Here is a 21,000-nt window from a genome sequence, read left to right on the forward strand (position 1 = left end):
TAAGTAAGGGACTGCTTTAGAGAAGTGATATGCAACAGTAAAGTGTGGTTATGAATGAGATACATTGGTCTCTCGCCTGAGTCCCTATTTATAGTGGCAGAAGTTGATCTGAGAGTGCATGGCTATTTATTGGCGAGTTATGGCGCAGAAGTGAATCGCTCTGACCTTTAAGGAGTTGACACCAGCTGTCTATGGCGTGGGCATGGATCGCTCTGGCCTATATGGGGTTGACCCCTTCAGAGCAGCTGTCCTTGAGCGTTGATGGCCTTGATTATTGTTGTGCCTTAATGCTACAGATTGACTATTTGACCTTGGTATATTAAGGGTATATCAAATTTAAAATAAAAAAAAATAGGTATAGATCAATAAAATTCACATTTTACTTCTCTGTAAAAAATATTTTAATGGAATCACATGTTTCACCGCCCTTACTATTTTACTTTCAGGCAAAAGACACTCAACTCCCTTAGATTTGAAAAAAAGACATAAACCTTCTCTGAAATTTCAAAAATACCAGAAACCTCTCCTAAGGTTTCAAAAATGCACAAACCTCTCATGAGGTTTGCTAAAAAGACACAAACTTGTTTTTGTCTTGTTGACAAATCTTATGAGAGGTCGTTGAGATTTTTAAAACCTACGGGGAAGTTTCTGGAAATTTTGAAACCTCAAGGAATGTTATTATCTTTTTGTCAAATCTCAGGGGAAATTAAGTGTATTTTATCCTTTAATTTAACATTTCTAAAAGTAATATGCAGAATAATGTATTTATTATGAGAAGGATCAAGAATTTCTTTAATATTTTATGTTATAAATTTGTTAATTTTTATTTTTATAAATAAATAGATTCAACTCCATTTTGGTAATGCACACATTCTTCTTTGGACTACAACATACATTGCCTCTTAAAAGAAAATGAATGGTTGTACAAGCTGAATTTGTTGTAGCTGTAATTCTATTTTTTTATTTTTAAAAGAAAACTCAAAACAAAATAACACATACAAAACCTTACAATACATGAAAGGGTTGTTTGGTAAGAAATAAGAAATAAAAAGTAAAAAATAAAAAGAATTGAGAACTCATTTAATTCATATTCTCAATTGAGATAAATTAAAAATATAATTAAATGCATGCTTATTTTATCTTGGATAAAATAAGAATAAATAACAAAAAGAAACAACAAAGTAAGCTTTACATTTCATGGAGAAAAAAATATTTAATAAAGATAAAAAATATAATCTAAATATGAAAATGCAAATTAAAAAAAATATTATATTGAAAAAAAAAAAAATATTTACATTTTTTTTCTTAATTATTATATTTTTAAACTCAAATTTTCACTCTAAAAACATGCAATTTTATTAAATTCAAGCATGCTCTATGCTTCTTAAATGTTCTATTTTCCAATTTTAAAATATATTTACATTGTCATTTTCAAACTTTATATATATATATATATATATATATTAGTGAAGAAGATGAATAAGAGGATTTTTAGATGGTTTTAAACTATTAAAATTGTAAAAAAAAAAAATTGACCGATTTAAAAATCATTGCTTAAACAACTAAATTGTATTTTTATTTTTAACTGATAACTAATTAGAGGGTAAGTATAATTATTCATGCGACAACATTTAAATGGGCCAAGGTCCACAGAGCGTGCGAGTAATTGACGGCTATAATTTTATTATAATTATGAAAATATAATATTCTTATTTTGGTATTAAAATATGGCTATGTTATTATTATTATATCAAGAACTTACTAGGGAAGATTAGTACTTGTGGCATATGGGTATGAGTGGAGCCAACCATACACCAATGGAATTTATTGCCCATGTTGACATTTGAAATACCCAATGTACCCAAGTGGCATAACATGGAGTTGCCAGCCCTGTTAAAGTGAATGTGGGAGGTCAAATTAAAATATATTGAGACTTTTTAAAAAGTTTTTAAATATATTTATGCTATTTTACATAATTATGTGGTTAATAATTGGGAGATAATTTTATTTTTTTATGGTATTTAAAGTGTGAGTATTTGAATGAATTTTGCTATTTATTTCAAAATTCATGTGATGATATTTACAATAATATTTAGGGTAAAATATACTAATATCTCTTGAAGTTTGATTAAAAAAAAAAAAAACTTTTTCATAAGGTTTTTGAAGTTTGGCAAAAAGAAAGGGATTCTTCCTAATGTTTTAAAAATTTTAGAATCTTTCGTAAGTTTTTGAGGTTTCCAAAAACCTCTCCTAAGGTACTTTCCCTTTTATTTTATGAAAAGATAAGACTTTTGAACAAAAATTTATGTATTTTTAACAAATTTTAAGCAGGTCAATAACATTTTTTTTGAAATTTTAGGTAAAGTCAATGATGTTTTTGAAACTTAAGAGAATATACTTTTTTTTTTTGGTGTTAAATTTTAAAAGAGGTCATTGTCTTTTAATCTAATATTTATTTGTTTTAATCGTAAAATATTGTAGTTATGTAGATACTTGACAAATTAAAGGCAATGATGACTCTGCCATTATTTACCAGCACACTTTAGAATTTAGAGATTAAAAGTTATTGTTAAATAGGAAATTTGTTCATAGAAGTAATAAATAATAGATGAAGGTAAACATTTTTTTTTTTAAATTTTTGGATGGTTTTAATACTAACTTAAAAAAAAAAAAAATCACCTGACACTTTTATATATACCAAAAAATAAAAATAAATTTTGAATATAAAAGTACCACAGTAATATGTTAGTACAAAATGATAATTAAAAACTTAGAAAATAAACACAAATAAATTTTTTGAAATCTTAGTATTAGAGTATAAGTGTATTTCTTTTACGATATTCTTTGGTTTGACAAAAAATATGAATAATTGTAAGGATATAATTAAAAATATAAATTTTCTAATTTGAATTTGCATTGTGTGAAATTAAATACCGTAGATTTGTTTTGTATTTGATCAAATTCAACTTAATAGAAATCTAACTTTTAATTTTGAACTCCTAATTGCGAAATAAAAGTATCTTAAAATTTTTTTAAAATGAGAAAAATAATTGTTCATCACTGAATTATGAAATAAAAAAGAATATTTTTTTAAACAACTCACTGGTCAGTCAGACATTCAGATTTTAGAGAGGAAGAAACTACTACTCATGTGAATTTTTCCACCATAAAAGATAGAACGGATTTACTAATTTTGTTGACTATATCAAACATCATTAATACGCATCTACTAAATCAAAAAATTTTCATCGGGAGATTTTGTCCTCCCTCTCTGCTGCCACACTGATCTGCATCTGCACTTCACTATGGAGTCAAAATCCTCAAAACGCGTCGAGAGGAAGACGATGGATCCAAAATAAATTGGCCTATCAAAAGCCACTCTCGAATCCAAATCCCCACAAAGCTTTCTCACGATTCATAAACAGCTCCATTTTGGGATGGCATGGCCTTCTTCTCTTTCTCCTTCTCCTCCCTCCGGACCCCTGCAATCTTACTGACCCTCTTCGCTACTCTGGTCTTCTTCTTCATTTCACCTCATCAATCCCCCAAATACTCATCTCTTTCTTCTGTGAATCCCCACAGGTTCCTTCTGAACTCCGCCGCCAGCAACAATTCTGATCAGTCTTGCTCTTATATTCTCCAAATCCCACCTCAAGATCGCTGCTGTTTCGCCCTCCAGCACTGTAATGGCGACTCCAATGGCCTTCTCAACTACTTTTCCCTCCATTTCTGTGCGTTCGGAGAAAACCCATTTGCCTCCATACCCTGTCTCTCCCTTCTCATACTCCTGCAGTTCTATATACTCGTCAAGACCGCCCAAGATCGGTTCTCGGTGGTGGTCACCAAGCTCTCTGTTCATCTCAATCTTTCGCCGAGTATGGGTGCCGTAACGCTTCTCGCTCTCGGCAATGGCGCTCCCGATGTGTTCGCATCGGTTGCCGCGGTCCGCGGCGGCCACCCGCGGACTGGGTTTGGAGCAATTCTCTCCGCGGGTACGTTTGTATCGGCGTTCGTTGTGGGGTTCGTCGCGATTTACGCCGCACCCTTCTCGGTAGATCCGGCGCCGTTTGTGAGGGACGTGTTCTTCTACTTGATTGCAGCATCGTCTTTGTTCTACGTTTATCTTAGCGCAGAGATTTTCCTTTGGCAGGCAATGGGGTTTGTTGGATTTTATCTGTTCTTTGTTGCGTTTGTGTTCTGGATGGATTTGGGGATGGATAGGGGCAAGGAGAAATATGAGGATGGGTTGGTTTTGATCGGAGATGGTGAGATTCAGAAGGGTTTGATGGCACCTGATTGCGAAGTTGGAGAAATGGGGAGAAATGTGGAGGAAGCAAATCTGGGTTTTGGATTTTGTCGAGCTCTTGGGATGGTACGATTCAGTTTTTCTGGCAAAGTTTTAGTCCATTAAATTATTTTGTTTCATGGAGACCTGTGTTTGGTAATTTCACCTGAAAGTTGATAACTTTTGTATAGCAATAATAATTTACATTTTTTTTATTAATAATTTACATTAGTTGCTCATAATAATTGATATTTAATTGGTTGAAGCATGTTATGTGTAGCTACTGAAAATGTTTAATGAATTATTGTCTGCTGTAAATATCGCATATTGTTTTATGTGGTGCATTTTATGGTTGTTGCTGGCTCTACAGTTTACTATACGTTGAATGTAATGATGCAAGGAAGTGCTTTATGGTGAGATATCTGGTGCTTTTAATGGTACAATGAATGAGGAAACAAACAAACCTTCAATTTTAAAGTCGGCAAGTTGTTAAAATCTTATAAATTTGTCTTTGTTTAACCATTTGTGACGATTAATAATAAGTTTCTTATTTTAGTTTTCTTTTGAATGTAACAGAAGCAGTTACAAGTATAACAGTAATAAACTAATGAGTTGTGTCTTAGGACAAAAATACTATGGTGATGGCTGATGGGTTTACAACAAAAAACGACAAAAGCTTGACACAATCACGGTAGATGATTGTGGGTGTGGGTGTTTAACCCTAGCGATGCAAGGTTTAGCAATTTTTTCTAATATAAAAATAAATAAGTGAATTGTGTGTCTATTGAGAAAATGAGGAAAATTATAGATGTGGTTTTAAAAAAAAAAATAAAAAAAATACAAATTTGATATGAGAGCTACTTATTGGTCTCAATTCATATAAATTTAAATTCATTCAAGTCGAGCATGCTAAGCGATAATCAGTCGTGGAGAGCAAAATTCCATCTAAGTTCAGGTTTTTTGTGGATGACCATCCTTGGTGAAGTTAATATTGACTGGAAGATTGTATCAGGCTCCATTTCTTCATTGCACAGCATCTAGATTTTATGGAATAGGCCTTTTGGTTTACTTGGAGAATGTTGGGTGTTCTCCAGTTCTTAGGAAGATTTTTGTTGATTGATTTTTAGAGATTTGAGGAGGTGTGAGGATGCAGAAAAATTATAGTCATGTGCAGTTTTTGCTGTTTTTTTGAGTGCTTTGGCAAGAGATAAATGCTCCTACTTTTGTGATCGCGCTTCATCTTATGATTTGATTTGGGACAAGATTATCTTTTTTCCCTTGCTGTTGGATTTTTTGTTTGTTTGTTTTGGATGTGTTGGTTCTTTGATCTTTAGTATGATTGGAAGGCCTTTTAGCCTGATTTTTCTTTCTTTTCCTATATGTACATGTTTTTTTTTTTTAAATGTTTTATTTAGGAAAATTTCTCATTCTCCTTGCATATTTTTTCTTCTATTAAAAAAACTTGTTCTCTATTTATTTTTTTAAAAAAGCGACAATAGTAATATTGGTATATTACAAGTCCAAATTATGTTCATGGCAGAGGATGCAACTTTTAAATTGCTTTGGAAATGTTTTAGGTTCAAGAGTTTTAGAGATCCCTAGACCCTAGTACAAACCTAAATTGCATAAGCCTCAACAAATCAAAGCACAAAAATACACACTTTTTGCACATAGGGGGATTGGTATTTTAGGCTATGCAATCCCAACCACACCACCACCCCATGCGCGCGCGGCATTTTAGACATGCCCCATTATGGCTTTTAAAAAAGTTACTTATTCACCAAACTATTTAACTTCTCATGAATCACTTTGTTTTTTTTCTCAACCTTTGTTTGGATAAAAAGAGCTCTATTATCAGATTGTTTATATTTGTCTGCCTCTGCCTGCTTCTTATAAAATTGGGGTTGGTTTCTCCATTCTTTTTTGGTTGGTTGGTTGGGTTGGTAATGCTCTTTGTTTCTTTTCTCAGCTTCATGGACCCTCATAACTTCATAGTGCTCCAATTTCTTCATTATTATTTGGATGGGGATTTTTATTTCATTGAATTTTCATTTCTTTAGAAATCTTAAATGACAGGGAAGTGAGTAGTTTGCTCATCTAGAGGAGATTCTTGCTCCCTTTATTCATTTTAGGAGCTTAAATAGAAGTTGTACTAATGCTTTGTTGCTCGTGAGCATTTAATGCAGATATTTTTGACATATTAGTCTCCATAGGATGATAATGCTGATCCTTTTTCTACATTGTTAAGTTGGAAAGCTGTTGTGGGATAATCTCGTTTGTGTTCTTGGTGAGGGTTCAATTGTCTAGCTAATGTGGAAAGTTCTATGATGATAAATTTTTTTGGGTAAGGTACAGATATAAAGAAAAGAAGTAAGACGAAAAGGATTTTGTGAAGGTGTGCTTGGGTTTGACATTCTATTGTCTCGAGGATTGAAAGAAATGAGGAGATTTTCCTGGATAAGTTCACTCTTCCTCTTTTGCATTGGGATAGAGTTGTGCTCTAAGCTCAACTTCAGGCATTTTCTTTTGGTATTTTTCCTTGGGTGTCTTGCAACATGATTGTGCAGTTGCATTTATTTTGTTTTGTTTCTTAGGGTGTTTGACCTCCCTTTTTTATCTATTTAGGAAGATACCTTGTCCTCTCTTTTAGCTGGTCAACTTATTTGTAGGTACTAGAGACATGATAATCCAATCCTGAAGTTGGGTTTCTTTATATATGGTTATTAGCTGGTTGACTTGCACATGGGAACTTGTTTATGTTGTTTGGTGTTTAACTTTAAACAAATAAAATAATATTTATTTTCCTCACTGGTGCAATTAGTGCAAACAATTCCAAATTTGATACGTGTTCAAGCATCATGATTGCCGTGGCTAAGATAATTTAATTACCTTAATGAAAATGCAAGAGATTGAGAGCAGTTTCTGTGTCAGTTTCAGTGTTCTCCCTCTCATCTATGTGAGCGTCTATTTTAACTAAACTAGGTGTATCAACTTGACTGATTAAGTTATGTGAGGTAACCATTGTTCTAATTTGAATCCAACACCAATATTAATTTATTGCAGGATGCGTATTGCTTGTGTGTTAACACCATTTTATAGTGTTGATGTCAATAGCCTTGAATGGGCATCTCAATTCTCCAGAGAATTTAGAAAATACTCAGATTTCCAGTGTTGAATTGTATGTAGAATTTACATACTCTGAATGAGCATATCAGGTGTTAATTATGAATATTCTTATTTCAAGTGTTAAATTATTATTTGCCAATTGCCACCGACATCTTGGAGGGCCCAAAATGGTGTGCCTGACATGTGCAGGCCTAACATATTTTTTTGGTTTTAAATTAATCTATCTTCTTTTCTGAAGGAGTTCAACAAAACAAGGTGATGATTCTAAAATAATAGAAAATTTGAATAAAGTAAAGAAACAGAAAGGCAAGAAATTGGAGAAGAATTCTAGTGTTCCTGCAAAGAGTTCCAGGCCATAGGATTTGAAGTGCATAGACTTTTAGTCCAATATTTGAAAATTGAGGAGTTCAATGTGTAATATCTCTACTCTTTTAGTTCAGTAGAGATGCTTGATTGGATGTAGGTTGAAGTGGCATGTTGTGATGGCAGGTCTTATGGGTTGTTCTTGGTCAAAGAATTTGTTGATTTGAGATGGGTGCACAGGTGTGATTGAAGTAGAGTCATGGTGAGATGGAAGTGGATTTAGAGGCAAATGGATTTCCTTTGTGGCAAAAGGGTGGTGGCGGCAGTGGTTAGCTGGTGTTGGCAGTGGCTGATGGAGGCATAATAAGATCCTTGTGGTAATACAGAGATGATAATGGCATTGGTGTTGGCGTTATTGGGTGGAGGTTGGCTGGGTTCTAGAGTGGAAGGTCGCAGTGTGGTGAAAGTATTTGCCAGTGGTGACTGAAGGCATAAGGTGCTGGATATTGGCTTGGATGTGGCAACAGTATGGTTGTGGGAGCAATTAGTGGTTTTAGTGCTAGCAATGATCGTGGAAGTAAATTAGAGGTGGTGGGGAATGTAAAATTGGAAGTTGCAGTGCAAGAAATGTTTCATAATGGAGGAGCTTAAAACCAGTTAACTTGGATTTACTTGTTTGTACTTGAGCTTGAGCTTGAGCTTGTAAATTTTCTGTTTTCAAAGATATGAAACTCTCTTGCAATTTATAAATCCACTGCACAAGTTGAAGAATGCTGGATTTTGTACTGAGATTTTGTCTAAATCCATACAAATACAATGCCCAAAATCCATTGCCAAACACAACCTAAGAGATTTCAGGGATTCTTGGGTTTGGTGTAAATATTCTACCCATTTGTTTCTGTAGTAAAATGTGATGTATTATTCCTGTACGACTATGTGGAAAGTTTTGCAGCCATGTCAATTATGTTGTAAGCAATGTTATGTGTGGTTCACAGGGATACAAGAGTTTGGAGCAACTATTGCTCCTTTTTTCAACTTGAATTAAAAATTGAAATCTAAAATGCCATTTGCAGACATTTTTTTTTTCTTCCCCATGGTGGGGGGTGGGGGGGGGGGGTGATGGTGGTTTGGGAATGATCAAAGAATTCCATAGTAACAGATTGAGGCTCAAGGCTTTAATATTATGTCCAAGCGTGTGTGCGCCCATTGACTACCTAAGTGATGTAGGACGGTCCTAAGTAGCCCTAGTCCTACGGTTGACCCTCTTTGTAGCACACACACATTATCACAATCTATGGAAAGAATCGAATTAACCTAGCATGAACATCACAAACTTATTCTCATGATCACAAGAAGTTGAGATTTTGAAAACATATATGATTTGGTTTAAAAGCCCTTAGTTGATCATTTCATTCAAGTAATCAAGTTCACTTTAAAAGATGTTATATTAGAAATCTTAGATCACAAGTCCTAGTGTACAAATCAAATGTACCTAAGCATGGTACTAGCAAGCATGTTCATGTTGAAAATCTATGAAGAATCAAAGATAATGAACAAGGTTTTTCAATCAAGGATTCAGGTAGAGTTTCAAGGCTTATAAGGTACCTTTAGGGGCTGTTTTAGATGGTCACAAACAATGAATTGAAACGAGCTTACAAGGTTCGGAATGACAAACACCAAGACACACGAGTACTCGATTGCACCACGAACAAGCTTGTTGATCCTTAGGAATCTTAAGACAAGAATGAAGCTTGTAGAAGGTTGTGGCTGTGAGCTATGAAAGAGGAGTGGGCGTGTAGTGTTGATGATGATGTTGATGTTGTTGTGGTCTTTCACCACCTAATCTGTGGGGAGACAGAACGTAGCCTCACACTACTCACTCACGAGGAGAGGAACAAGATTCACAAGTTTAAGCAAAGACTTCCTTTTTAATTGATAATGCAAAGATACCTTTTACAATACAAGTGATGGCATATTTATCGTCTTACATGAGCATGCACATGACTTGCACGTGACTTTTTAAGAGATTAAAGAAAATACAAAAGTAAAATAAAACATTTAAAACATAGGTAATGAGGTTCCTAGGAAATAGTTTGTCATAGGAAATAGGTGCCTAGGAACATATTTATGATAGTGGAGTCTAGGAACATAAAATGAAATAGATGCTTCTTGGGAAAAAAAAAAAACTCGTTAACTTGCAAGTTGTCATCCTCTTTCTAAGCTAGCTTCCAAGAGAAGCTTCAGTTGCTGCAAATAAAGTTCACATCCAATGGTGGACTTCAGGTGATCGTCCACGAGTCATAATATCCGCGAAAGATGCTCGAGGTGCATGTTGATCCCCATCATCTCTCCCCGATCAAAAAGAATTCTTCATCGGAGAATTATGTCAAAAGTACTCGGTGCATGTAGCTATGGGTTGAAACGAAGGACATCATCTTTAAGAATTCAACTTTTTTCTGATAGTGGTTTGCCTTTCCATTTGACTAGAAACTTTTGGTATGTTCCAGCTCGTGTGTTTGTGGTTTTAACATCCTGAATGTCTTCAATTTGCTCTAGTTTCTTTAGTGGGACTAATGGTGGTGGAAAAGGTAAATTTGGATTTTTTGGTCCAACTCGAGTTATGAATGGAATAGGTTCATCTATAGGGTTAGTAGGGCTAGGTTCTGCAAAAGAATTAGCTTCTAGAAAGGCGTTAGATCTTCAACATTAAATACATTGCTTATACCAAAATCATCAGGAATATCTAACATGTAAGCATTAGAACTTATTTTCTTGAGAACTTTGAATGGTCCCATCTTTTTGGCATGAAGTTTTCTTACCTTTCTTGGAGGAATCCGTTCGGGGTGAATTCGAACCATAACCATATCACCTTCTGAAAATTCGCGAAACCTGCGATGTATATCAGCAATAGATCTATAATGCTCATTGCTTAAATTAATTTTCATTCTTATCTTAGAGTGTAAATCATGTATGCGCTTTGCAAATGTATCAGCATGCTCACTCACTCTAGACTTAGGTGGTAATGGAATGGGATCTATAGGCTTCCTAGGACTATATCTTGTAACAACCTAAAATGGGCTAAGTCCAGTGGTCCTATTCACTGAACTATTGAATGCAAACTCGGCTATAGGAAGGCATAAGTCCCAAGTTGTGATGTTCTCACCTACCAAACATATCAGTAGGTCCTCAAGGCTCCTATTTACCACTTCAGTCTACCCATTAGTCTGTGGGTGATATGCACTAGAAAATTTGAGCTTGGTACCTAGTAATGCCCATAAGGTTTTCCAAGAGTAGCTCACAAACTTCACATCCCTATCAGAAACAATGTTTTTGGGAAGACATTGAAGTCTCACTACTTTTCTGAAAAATATAGTGGCAATCTTGTAGGCATCATGTGTTTTATTGCATGGAATAAAATGGGACATTTTTGAAAATCTGTCCACAACAACAAACATTGAATCATTTCCCCTAGCAGTCGTGGGGAGAATTAACACAAAGTCGATATTGATATCCTGCCATGGGATGTGTGGCATAGGCAAAGGAGTATGCAATCCTGAGTTCTGTTTTCTACCCTTTGCTGTCTGGAAAGTACGGCATTGTGAAAGAATCCTAGCAACATCTCTCTTCAGACTAGGCCAGTAGAACCTATCCTCAATCATGGCTATGGTCTTATCTCTACCGAAGTGACCCGCAACTCCTCCGACATGTAATTCCCAAATCAGCTGGTCATGTAGAGATGTGGATGGGATCATAGTAGTTAAAACGCGCCTGAGGTGCGCCTAGGCGCAAGGCGCAGTGAAGCGAAGAGGCTTGCGCCTCAAACCAGGTGAGGCGAGGCGACCTGCAAGAGGCGACGCTAGGCGAGACGAGGCACACTGTGGCGACAGGCGCAGTGAGTCGCGCCTTGTGAATTTTTAGTCATTTAAAGTAGAGAAATAGCCACAGCCAGACCCGTAGCCCTCATTCGACTCGAACGAACATAGCCCCTAGCCCCTCTCGGCCCTTCGTGAGTTTGTTTTGCAGATTTGAATCAGCAAGAGCCTTCACGATCCTTCGAACCAGCACCGTGAGCTCGTCTGCGAGCCTTCGAACCAGCTGGAATCCTTTGCTACTTCGTTTTCGAGCTTCGAACCAGGATCGTGAGTTCGTCTTTGACATTTTGAAGAAGCACGACCCTTCGCGACTTCGTTTCCAACCAGCAGGAGCCCTCGCGAGTTCTTCTTCTTCTTCTTCTTCCTGCTGCCTTCTGCTTCTCTTCTTCTTCTACTTCTTCTTCTTCTTCCTGCTGCCTGCGTGCTGCCTGCTGCTGACTGTTGCGTGCTGCCTGCTGCTTCTCTTTTTCTTCTTCTTTATATGTAAGCTTATAAATTAAATATTTTCTTTAATTAATCTAAGCTTATAAATTATAACTAATACATAATATTTATTTTTTTTACTGAAATTTACCTACTGTTTTTAAATTTGTAATATTTAGTTTAATTAATGTAAGTTTATAAATTATAACTAATACATAATATTTATTCTTTTTATTGAAATTTGGCTACTTTTTTTCCTCTTCTTCTTTATATGTAATTACTAATTAAATATTTAGTTTAATTAATGCAAGTTTATAAATTATAACTAATACATAATATTTATTCTTTTTACTGAAATTTAGCCACTATTTTTTAATTTGTAATATTTAGTTTAATTAATGTGAGTTTATAAATTATAATTAATACATAATATTTATTTATTTTATTGAAATTTAGCTACTATTTTTTGATTTGTACTCTTTTCTTTTGATGATGAACTATGTTGAATTGTTTATGCTTTTGGGCTAAATTTTCAATTTTGTAATTGAATTTTTTGGCATTTTAAATTCTAATATTACTAGATATTCATATGTTCATATATCAATTACCCCAAATAGACATTTTACACCATTTTAATAATTGTGCGCCTCACCTTCATGAGGCGCGCGCCTTCGCCTCCCGCCTCGCGCCTCTAACTACTATGGATGGGATACACAATCTAGCTCCTCTAAAAAGTAATCCATCATGAATCACAAAGTCTAGATGAGATCTAGGAACTCCTTGCAGCAAATCAGAAAAGATGTCGCAAAAGTCTTTACACTAAGAGTACTGTTGCTTGATCCTATCGAAGTCAACAATTTTCACCTGAAGAGCTTGTATGGTGGCTACAACTTGGCTCAAAGCATCAGCAACCTTGTTCTCAACACCAGCTCGATGTTTGAGTACAAAGGTGTATTGCTGTATGTATTTCACCCATTTCATATGTCTATGCCCTAACTTCTTCTGAGTATGTAAATACCTTAGGGCCTAGTGGTCTAAGTACAAGACAAACTCCTGAGAAAGGAGGTGGTGTCTCCAGTTTCGCAGTGACTGTACTACAACATAAAATTTCCTATCATAGGTAGAATACTGCTTTTTTGCCTCATTCAACTTCTCACTAAAGAAGGTGGGGTGTCCCTCCTAACTAAGTAATCCTCCAATGCCTACACCTGAGGTGTCACATGCAACCTCAAATAATTTTTGGAAATCTGGGAGGTGTAGCAATGGTGCCGTAGTTATCAAATCTTTTATATCCAAAAAGGCTTTTGTTGCAGATTTCGACCATGTAAATTCTCCTTTCTTGAGGCAGTTTCTAATGGGGGTCATGATGGTGCTAAAATTCCTAATGAACCTCTGGTAGAATGTGGCTAACCCATGAAAACTCCTCGCATCATGTATGTTCTAGGGAGTAGGTCAATCTTTAATGGCTTTGACCTTATCAAGGTCAACATAAACACCATGCTCAGACACAACAAAACCAATGAAGATGACGTGTGCAGGCATGAAAGTACACTTTTTTAAATTGGCATACAACTTCTGTATTTTCCTGGGAGTAGGCCAATCTTTAATGGCTTTGACCTTATCAGGGTCAACACCATGCTCAGACTCAACAAAACCAATGAAGATGACGTGTGTAGTCATGAAAGTACACTTCCTTAAATTGGCATACAACTTCTGCTCCTTTAAAACCTCAAACACTCTCCTCAAATGGACAACATGCTCCTTTCTAGTTTGGCTATAGATCAATATATCATCAAAGTAATCTGCAAGGAATTGTCTAATGAAAAACCTTAATACCCGAGTCATAACTCTCATGAAAGTGCTCGATGCGTTAGTTAGCCCAAATGGCATGACTAACCACTCATATAACCCATCCTTCGTCTTGAAGGCAGTTTTCCACTCATCTCTCGGTCTGATCCTAATCCGATGCTATCCACTTTTAAGGTCTATCTTTGAAAAAAATCTTGGATTACCATTTGATCAAGCATATCATCTAGGCTAGGTATGGGAAACCTATACTTGACAATGATCTTGTTGATTGCTCTACTATCGATGCACATCCTCCAAGTGTTTTATTTCTTGGGAGTGAGAAGAGCAGGGCAGGCACATGTACTCATGCTCTTCTGAATAAAGCCCTTTTCCCTAAGTTCATTCACTTGTTTCATCAACTCGTCATGTTCTCTTTGGTTCATTCTATAATGTGGTAAACTCGACAGAGATGAACCAGGAACAAGGTTAATGATATGTTGAATGTCTCTCATGGGAGGTAACTCACTAGGTGGCTTAGAGATGACATCCTCAAACTCATAAAGTAGGGGTGATACTTCCAGTGGAGTTTCATGCTTAGGAAGGGGCGCCTCGGTTTCCCTAGTAACAACCACATACACTACCTGTGTATCTCGACTTTCCTGCTCAAACTGCTTTTTACTCGTGATATTCAATGATTTTCCACTAGTTTTTGTCTTTTCCTTCTTTTTCTCACCTTTCGGCTCTAGTGGACTCAAAACAATTCTCTTGCCATTACATCTAAAGGAATAAGTGTTGGCACGCCCATTATCTGAGACATCCAAATCATACAACCAAGGTCGTCCTAACAAAATATGGGCAACGTCCATGGGAAGGACATCACACCAAATCTCGTCCTCATAATCACCAATCTTAATGGGGACTAGGCATTTATGGCTCACGGGCATGATAGTGACATTAACCCAAGCTACCTTATGTGGTTATAGGTATGACTCATCTTTCAATCCTAACTTCTCAGTTGCGGATTTAGACACAACATTCATACAACTACCACCATCTATGATCATCTTGTAACTTTTACTCCCACACTTGATGTAAGCATGGTCTTAAATTTCCACGAAATTGTCGAAATTTTTGTCGAAATTTTTGATTTCCATCACCCTCGAAATCGAAATGGCAGTCAATTTCCGTCGTGCATAATTTCCATCGAAATCTCAAGGAATCATTCAAAATTTATTAAAATCTCGAAATTTGAGCGAAACTTGTCAAATTTTTAACTATAGGATGAAATTTCATAAGAATTCAAATAAGAAATTTAGGAGTGAGGCAAATTTTCTATCTTAATTTATTTTATTGAAACAAAATATTATTACAAGCGCCTTTGAAATTCTATGAAAAAATAAATTTACAGTAATATTTAATTTAACCATTCATGTCTAAATTATCATTATTTGTATAATAAATAGTATTTAAATGATTTATGAATTTCATTTGTATTAACTAAATATGTTTAATGTACATTTTCTTACAAATATGTTTATAACACTTACTATTTTACAACTTTTCCACCTTATACAAAACATAGATGTATTTAGTTTGTAATAAATTAGTCCTAAAACTTATATTATTATATTTGTTAACCATTTCTAAAGTTTCACAAAGAATTCCATGCTTTACTACTAATTTCCATTATTTTTTCAAATTAAAATTGAAATTTTTGTCAAAATTTTTCTAGTTTTGGAGCTTCGAAATTTGAGTCAAAATCGAAATTTAAGACCTTGGATGTAAGTATGGAAAATAGAAGTGCTACGCCAGTCCTCCTGATCCTTGGGAATGATAATAATGCATCTCATCACACTCAACTGAGCACTCTTATTTAGCTCACTTGACAATTCATCCTCACTAGGTACAACTTTAGGAACATATACGTGATCCTCCTCTTACTCGTCCTCACCATCTTCCCTTATCAAATGCCAAGTTCCTGGTGGGACATTGTTTGGTAAAGTGTCCTTGTTTATGACACCTAAAACATACTGCATTGCCAAAACTCTGGTGAGGGGATCCAATCATGGGTGCTTTTCTCTTCTCCATAGGCTGTTGGATTGTGGGATTGCTCCCTTGGGAGGTGACTTGAACTGATTGCGCTGGTTGGGACTTGTCATAATTTTGCATCTTTTGAGAGTATGGCTCATTTGAAGAGGCACCAAATCGTTTTCCCATGGGCCTTTATTCATTTGCTCAAAGTCATGAACTAAATTATAGGCCTGTTCAAGGGATTCAATGTGATGGGGAAACAGATCTCTTTTTAGTTCAGACTTTAATCCTATGTGAAATCGGGAGATTTGCTGACTAACAATCTCATAGACAAACTCATCGAATTGACTCATGTATTCTGATACGGTCATGCTACCCTGACGCAAACTATAGAGTTGAACGATAAGGCGCTCTCTATAGCTAAGGGGTACATACTTCTCCCTTAACCTATCCTTCATTAGGTCCCAATGCTCAATGGACCTATGATCTAGCCTCGCCTTTTTCCTCTCGACATTCAACCAATGGAGCTTGGCTTGCCCCATCAACCTCATTTTTGCAAACTTAACTCGATAAGGGTCAGTCATCCTATACCAGTCAAAATAGGAATCCTTCTTAGTCAACCAATCTTGGAAGACTTAGGGTCCATCTGTCCATCATAGGTGGGAGCCTCTATCTTCATTTGCCTCATCACATCCTTGTAAGGATCACGATGGTCCCTACCGTAAGGTCTCCTATCTTGAAAGTCATTAACATCATAGTCCTCATCACCCCAATGTTGGGCATAGGGCTTATGACGTGAGAGTCTCCTAACAAAGTCATCTTGGCGATTCGCTCACCTTTGTGGAGGAAGAGGATGTATTTCTCTAGGAGGCATAGGTGGCTCTCTAGGCAGTTCATCATCATTGCCTCGCTCAAGGGCGGCTCTAAATTGTATTGGGGTGGGTTATGAATTAGTTGGACTTCCAATCTATCTAGTCTTTGGCGGGTCTCAACTAGCTCTTGATTCAAGTCACAGACTTGATCTTGAAGCTCATCTATTGAGGCATCTCTCTCAACATCAATCCTACGACCTCGGTAAGGATTCCTGGCTCTCGAGTAGATATCCTAGGGGTTGGGGACGGATTCGGCCAACACTAGGGTAGCCCTTTGAAATGGTGTTTAGTCACACAAAGTAGGGTCAAATGTGAACCTAACCTAGGCTCTGATACCAATATGATGTAAAACTGTTCTAAGTAGCCCTAGTCCTACGGTTGACCCTCTTTGTAGCACACACACAATATCACAATCTATGGAAAGAATCGAAGTAACCAAGCATGAACATCACAAAATTATTCTAATGATCACAAGTTGTTGAAATTTTGAAAACATGTATGATTTGGTTTAAAAGCCTTTAGTTGATCATTTTATTTAAGTAATCAAGTTCACTTTAAAAGATGTTATATTAGAAGTCTTGGATCACAAGGCCAAGCGTACAAATCAAATGTCCCTAAGCATGCTAGGAAGATTCAAAGAGAATGAACAAGGTTTTTCAATCAAGGATTCAGGTAGAGTTTCAAGGCTTACAAGGTACCCTTAGGGGTTGTTTTAGATGGTCACAAATAAGGAATTGAAACAAGCTTATCATAAGGTTCGGAATGACAAAACACTATTAGTGTGCGTCCAGTCCCACATCGTCTCTATGAGCAGTTTCAAAGTCAGTATAAGATCTTCTTAGCTCTCTCTCCTTGACACCTAGGTTTTGAGTATGAGTTCTTTAACATGGTATCAGAGCTGGGCCTTGGGTTGCTTGGTTTCTCTGTGGGTTGGACTTCTCCTTACCTCATTTCCCCCCATGGGCTCTCCTCGCCTCATTTCCCCCATGGGCTCAAGGGGGAGCATTAGTGTGTTTTCAGTCCCACTTCGTCTCTATGAACAATTACAAAGCCAGTATAAGATTCTCTTAGCTCTCTCTCCTTGCCATCTAGGTTTTGAGGATGAGTTCTCTAACAAACACCAAGACACACAAGTACTCAATTGCATCACGAACAAGCTCATTGATCCTTGAGACAAGAATGAAGCTTGTGGAAGGTTGTGGCTATGAGCTATAAAAGAGGAGTGGGCGCGTAGCGTTGATGATGACGTTGATGTTGTCATGGTTTCTCACCACCCAATCTTCGGGGAGATGAAACGTAGCCTCACACTACTCACTCACAAGGAGAGGAACAAGATTCACAAGTTTAAGCGAAGGCGTCCTTTTTAATTGATAATACAAAGATACCTTTTACAATACAAGTGATGGCATATTTATAGCCTTACATGAGCATGCACATGACTTGCACATGACTTCTTAAGAGATTAAAGAAAATACAAAAGTAAAATAAAACATTTAAACCATAGGTAATGAGGTTCTTAGGAAATAGTTTGTCATAGGAAATAAGTGCCTAGGAACTAGAATATTTATGATAGTGAAGTCTAGAAACTTAAAATGAAATAAATGCTTCTTGAAAAAAACAAGACTCATTGACTTGCAAGTTGTCATCCTCTTTCCAAGCTAGCTTCCAAGAGAAGCTTCAATTGCTGCAAATAAAGTTCACATCCAATGGTGGACTTTGTGTGGTCGTTCACGTATCACAATATCCGCGAAAGATACTCGAGGTGCATGTTGATCCCCATCACTAAGAAACATGGGGTATGCTTGGTTTATGGGATACCTATTATTAGGAATAGAATGGAATAAGATGGGAACATAAAAATTAATGGGGATATAGTAATTTAGCAAACAGTCATCCAACATGAAATAGAATAGGAATAGACATTCCCATGGTAAAATTTGGGAATAGTTATTTCTTGTCTGCTTCGTGTTATGGATTAATAAAAATTTTGCATTGTCCTTTGTTTTATATAATGACAATAAATCTTCTTTGTTGGGTATTAGATTCTTATATTATGACTATTCTATTCCTAGCGATAGACATTCTACAAATCAAACGTAACCTTAGAATTATAAAATAAAACTAAATAAAATAAGACCGACTGGGAACTGGAAAATACTTTGTGCATTATATCATTAATACCATTGAATTTGCAGCTAAGTGCACTCTCTAAAAGAGAACAACCTACATAAAGTCTAGCATCGTTGGAGTATTGGGAATAACTATCTTGCTGAAACTGGGATACGATGCCTTTCTCTTTTCTATTATTTTCTATTCTCAGAGATTCTCTTGAGGTTCGCCCTTCATCCTTGTTTGAGATTGATATCTTATTGCTTTTATTTTATATACTTATTACATGCTGTGTTCTGCTTTCCTTGAAATACTAATGCTGTTAGTAGGGGAGATTTCAAAACAGGTTACTAGAAGCTCAACTATAATTGATTTATGTTTTTAATTTCTTGGATTATAAGATTGTCTTATGAATTATATGCTTTAGTTTATTCTACCTCTATAATAATGAAGTATAACTAGCCTTCCTCTAACAAGGGTTGCCCTAATCTATGCTTTTGTTGTATACACAGATCTCAAAAGCATGGGAACTTCCAGTCTTGTTACTTCTGAAGCTCACTATACCACAAACAGCACCTTCAGAATGGAGCAGGTTTTATTTGTCTGCTAATATTGCTCTTTGCCCCCTGGCCCTTCTGTATGCCTGCAGCTCATTCATACCATTAGGTCATCCCATTGTTTTTCTCCTTCCACGCACACATTTTCCCCTGTGGTTTGTAGTACTCTTTGCAAGCTTCTCTTTTGCACTTCTTCACTTCATAGTTGAAAAGGAGCCCCCCAAAACAGAGCAAGTGCCTGTAGTACTTGTCGCATTTGTGATGAGCGTGTTCTGGATATCCACTGTTGCTGGAGAACTATTGAATTGCCTTGCAGCACTTGGTGCACTCCTTGAATTGCCTCCAGCACTCCTTGGGCTTACTGTACTTGCATGGGGAAACTCAGTGGGTGATCTTGTTGCTGATGTAGCAGTTGCTAAAGCAGGCCAACCAGCAATGGCCATGGCGGGCTGCTTTGCTGGACCGATGTTTAATATGCTTGTTGGGCTTGGAACAGCTTTGACAATACAAACAACCAATGCTTTTCCAAATGCTTATGAACTCCGTTTTCATGTGGGTATCGTCGTTGCATTCGTGTTCTTGCTTTTGAGCCTGATGGGGTCTCTGTTAGTTATAACCTGGTGCAGATTTAGGGTCCCAAGGTTCTGGGGTTTCTGCCTTGTTAGCCTCTACATTATTTTCATGGCAGTGAGCTTAGTAATTGCCAAGTTTTCTGGATGATGTACCCTACCACCCTCATGATTTCAAAACAACATCTTATTATGCTGACTCAAGGGAAGCCTTTGATTCTGTAAAGCTCCATTGCATTGGGTTCCAGCAGCTTCAACACATGCTGAGTTTATCATACTTGAAGTGTATTGCTATGTACAGGCCTGAATCCTGAATCCAAGCATGGTGGAATTCTTATTCTGCAATCTGTAGATATGTCTAGAATCGGTGATATTTAAATCCCCATTTATAATTTTCCCACTAATTTACGAAATTGCCTATTTCTTTTATTAACAATGAAAAACCATATGATTTATGTTAGAATAATGTGCTTTCATTTTATATTTGTCATGTACTTTGACTATGTATCTGTAATTGGAAAATTAATGGCAAAAAACTATTGTACTGCAGCATATGATAACAGATTAACCTGGTTCATAAAGAAAGAGAAAAAAATTTGACGGACTGTGCCCTAAATCCCTTCTTGATGCTGCTTTCTGATTGATGACTTCTCTGCATTGTTCCTTGGCGTTTCATATGATTAATTTCTCAATCCTAAATCTTACATGTTTATAGTCCATGCTGTTAAACAAAGATAGGCTGCAGATAGAATTTAGTGGAACAGCAACCTGCTCAGTGAGGACTAAGTTATTGTATGAATTGACCTAGTGGTTTGTCTTAAGTATATTTAGGAACCCTTCCTTTCAGCCCCTCACTTTTTCTTCTTGTTGCCTCCGAAGCTGTGTTATGAAAAACCCTGGAATGTTTAGCTGGTCGCGCTCACACACATGTATATATGAGCATGGTTTGTAGACAGGCTGGAGCAACAAGTTGACATCAAATAAATACACATGTAGACAACCAAAGAATGGGATATGCCTTTTCCATAACTATTTATAGTCCAGTCACATATGTCAAATCAAGTT

General features: G+C 36.3%; 1 protein-coding gene across 1 annotated transcript; it reads left to right on the plus strand.

Annotated features, from left to right (window-relative positions):
• Nucleotides 1-3,156: 3,156 nt before the first annotated feature.
• On the plus strand, nt 3,157-20,487 carry LOC131153089 (cation/calcium exchanger 5). The gene is made up of 2 exons (XM_058105131.1): nt 3,157-4,372; nt 19,322-20,487. The coding sequence occupies exons 1-2, from the start codon at nt 3,443-3,445 to the stop codon at nt 20,084-20,086; spliced, it is 1,695 nt and encodes a 564-aa protein (XP_057961114.1). The 5' UTR covers nt 3,157-3,442; the 3' UTR covers nt 20,087-20,487.
• Nucleotides 20,488-21,000: the final 513 nt, after the last annotated feature.

This window comes from Malania oleifera, chromosome 4, assembly GCF_029873635.1.
Source record: "Malania oleifera isolate guangnan ecotype guangnan chromosome 4, ASM2987363v1, whole genome shotgun sequence".
Taxonomy (NCBI): domain Eukaryota; kingdom Viridiplantae; phylum Streptophyta; class Magnoliopsida; order Santalales; family Ximeniaceae; genus Malania; species Malania oleifera.

What these genes read in the sequence shown, in the direction of transcription:
- LOC131153089 (XM_058105131.1), top strand. Translation starts at nt 3,443, where the DNA reads ATGGCCTTCTTCTCTTTCTCCTTCTCCTCCCTCCGGACCCCTGCAATC. An exon ending in TTTGTCGAGCTCTTGGGATG is followed by an intron (nt 4,373 to 19,321) that starts GTACGATTCAGT and finishes TTGTATACACAG; the next exon opens with ATCTCAAAAGCATGGGAACT.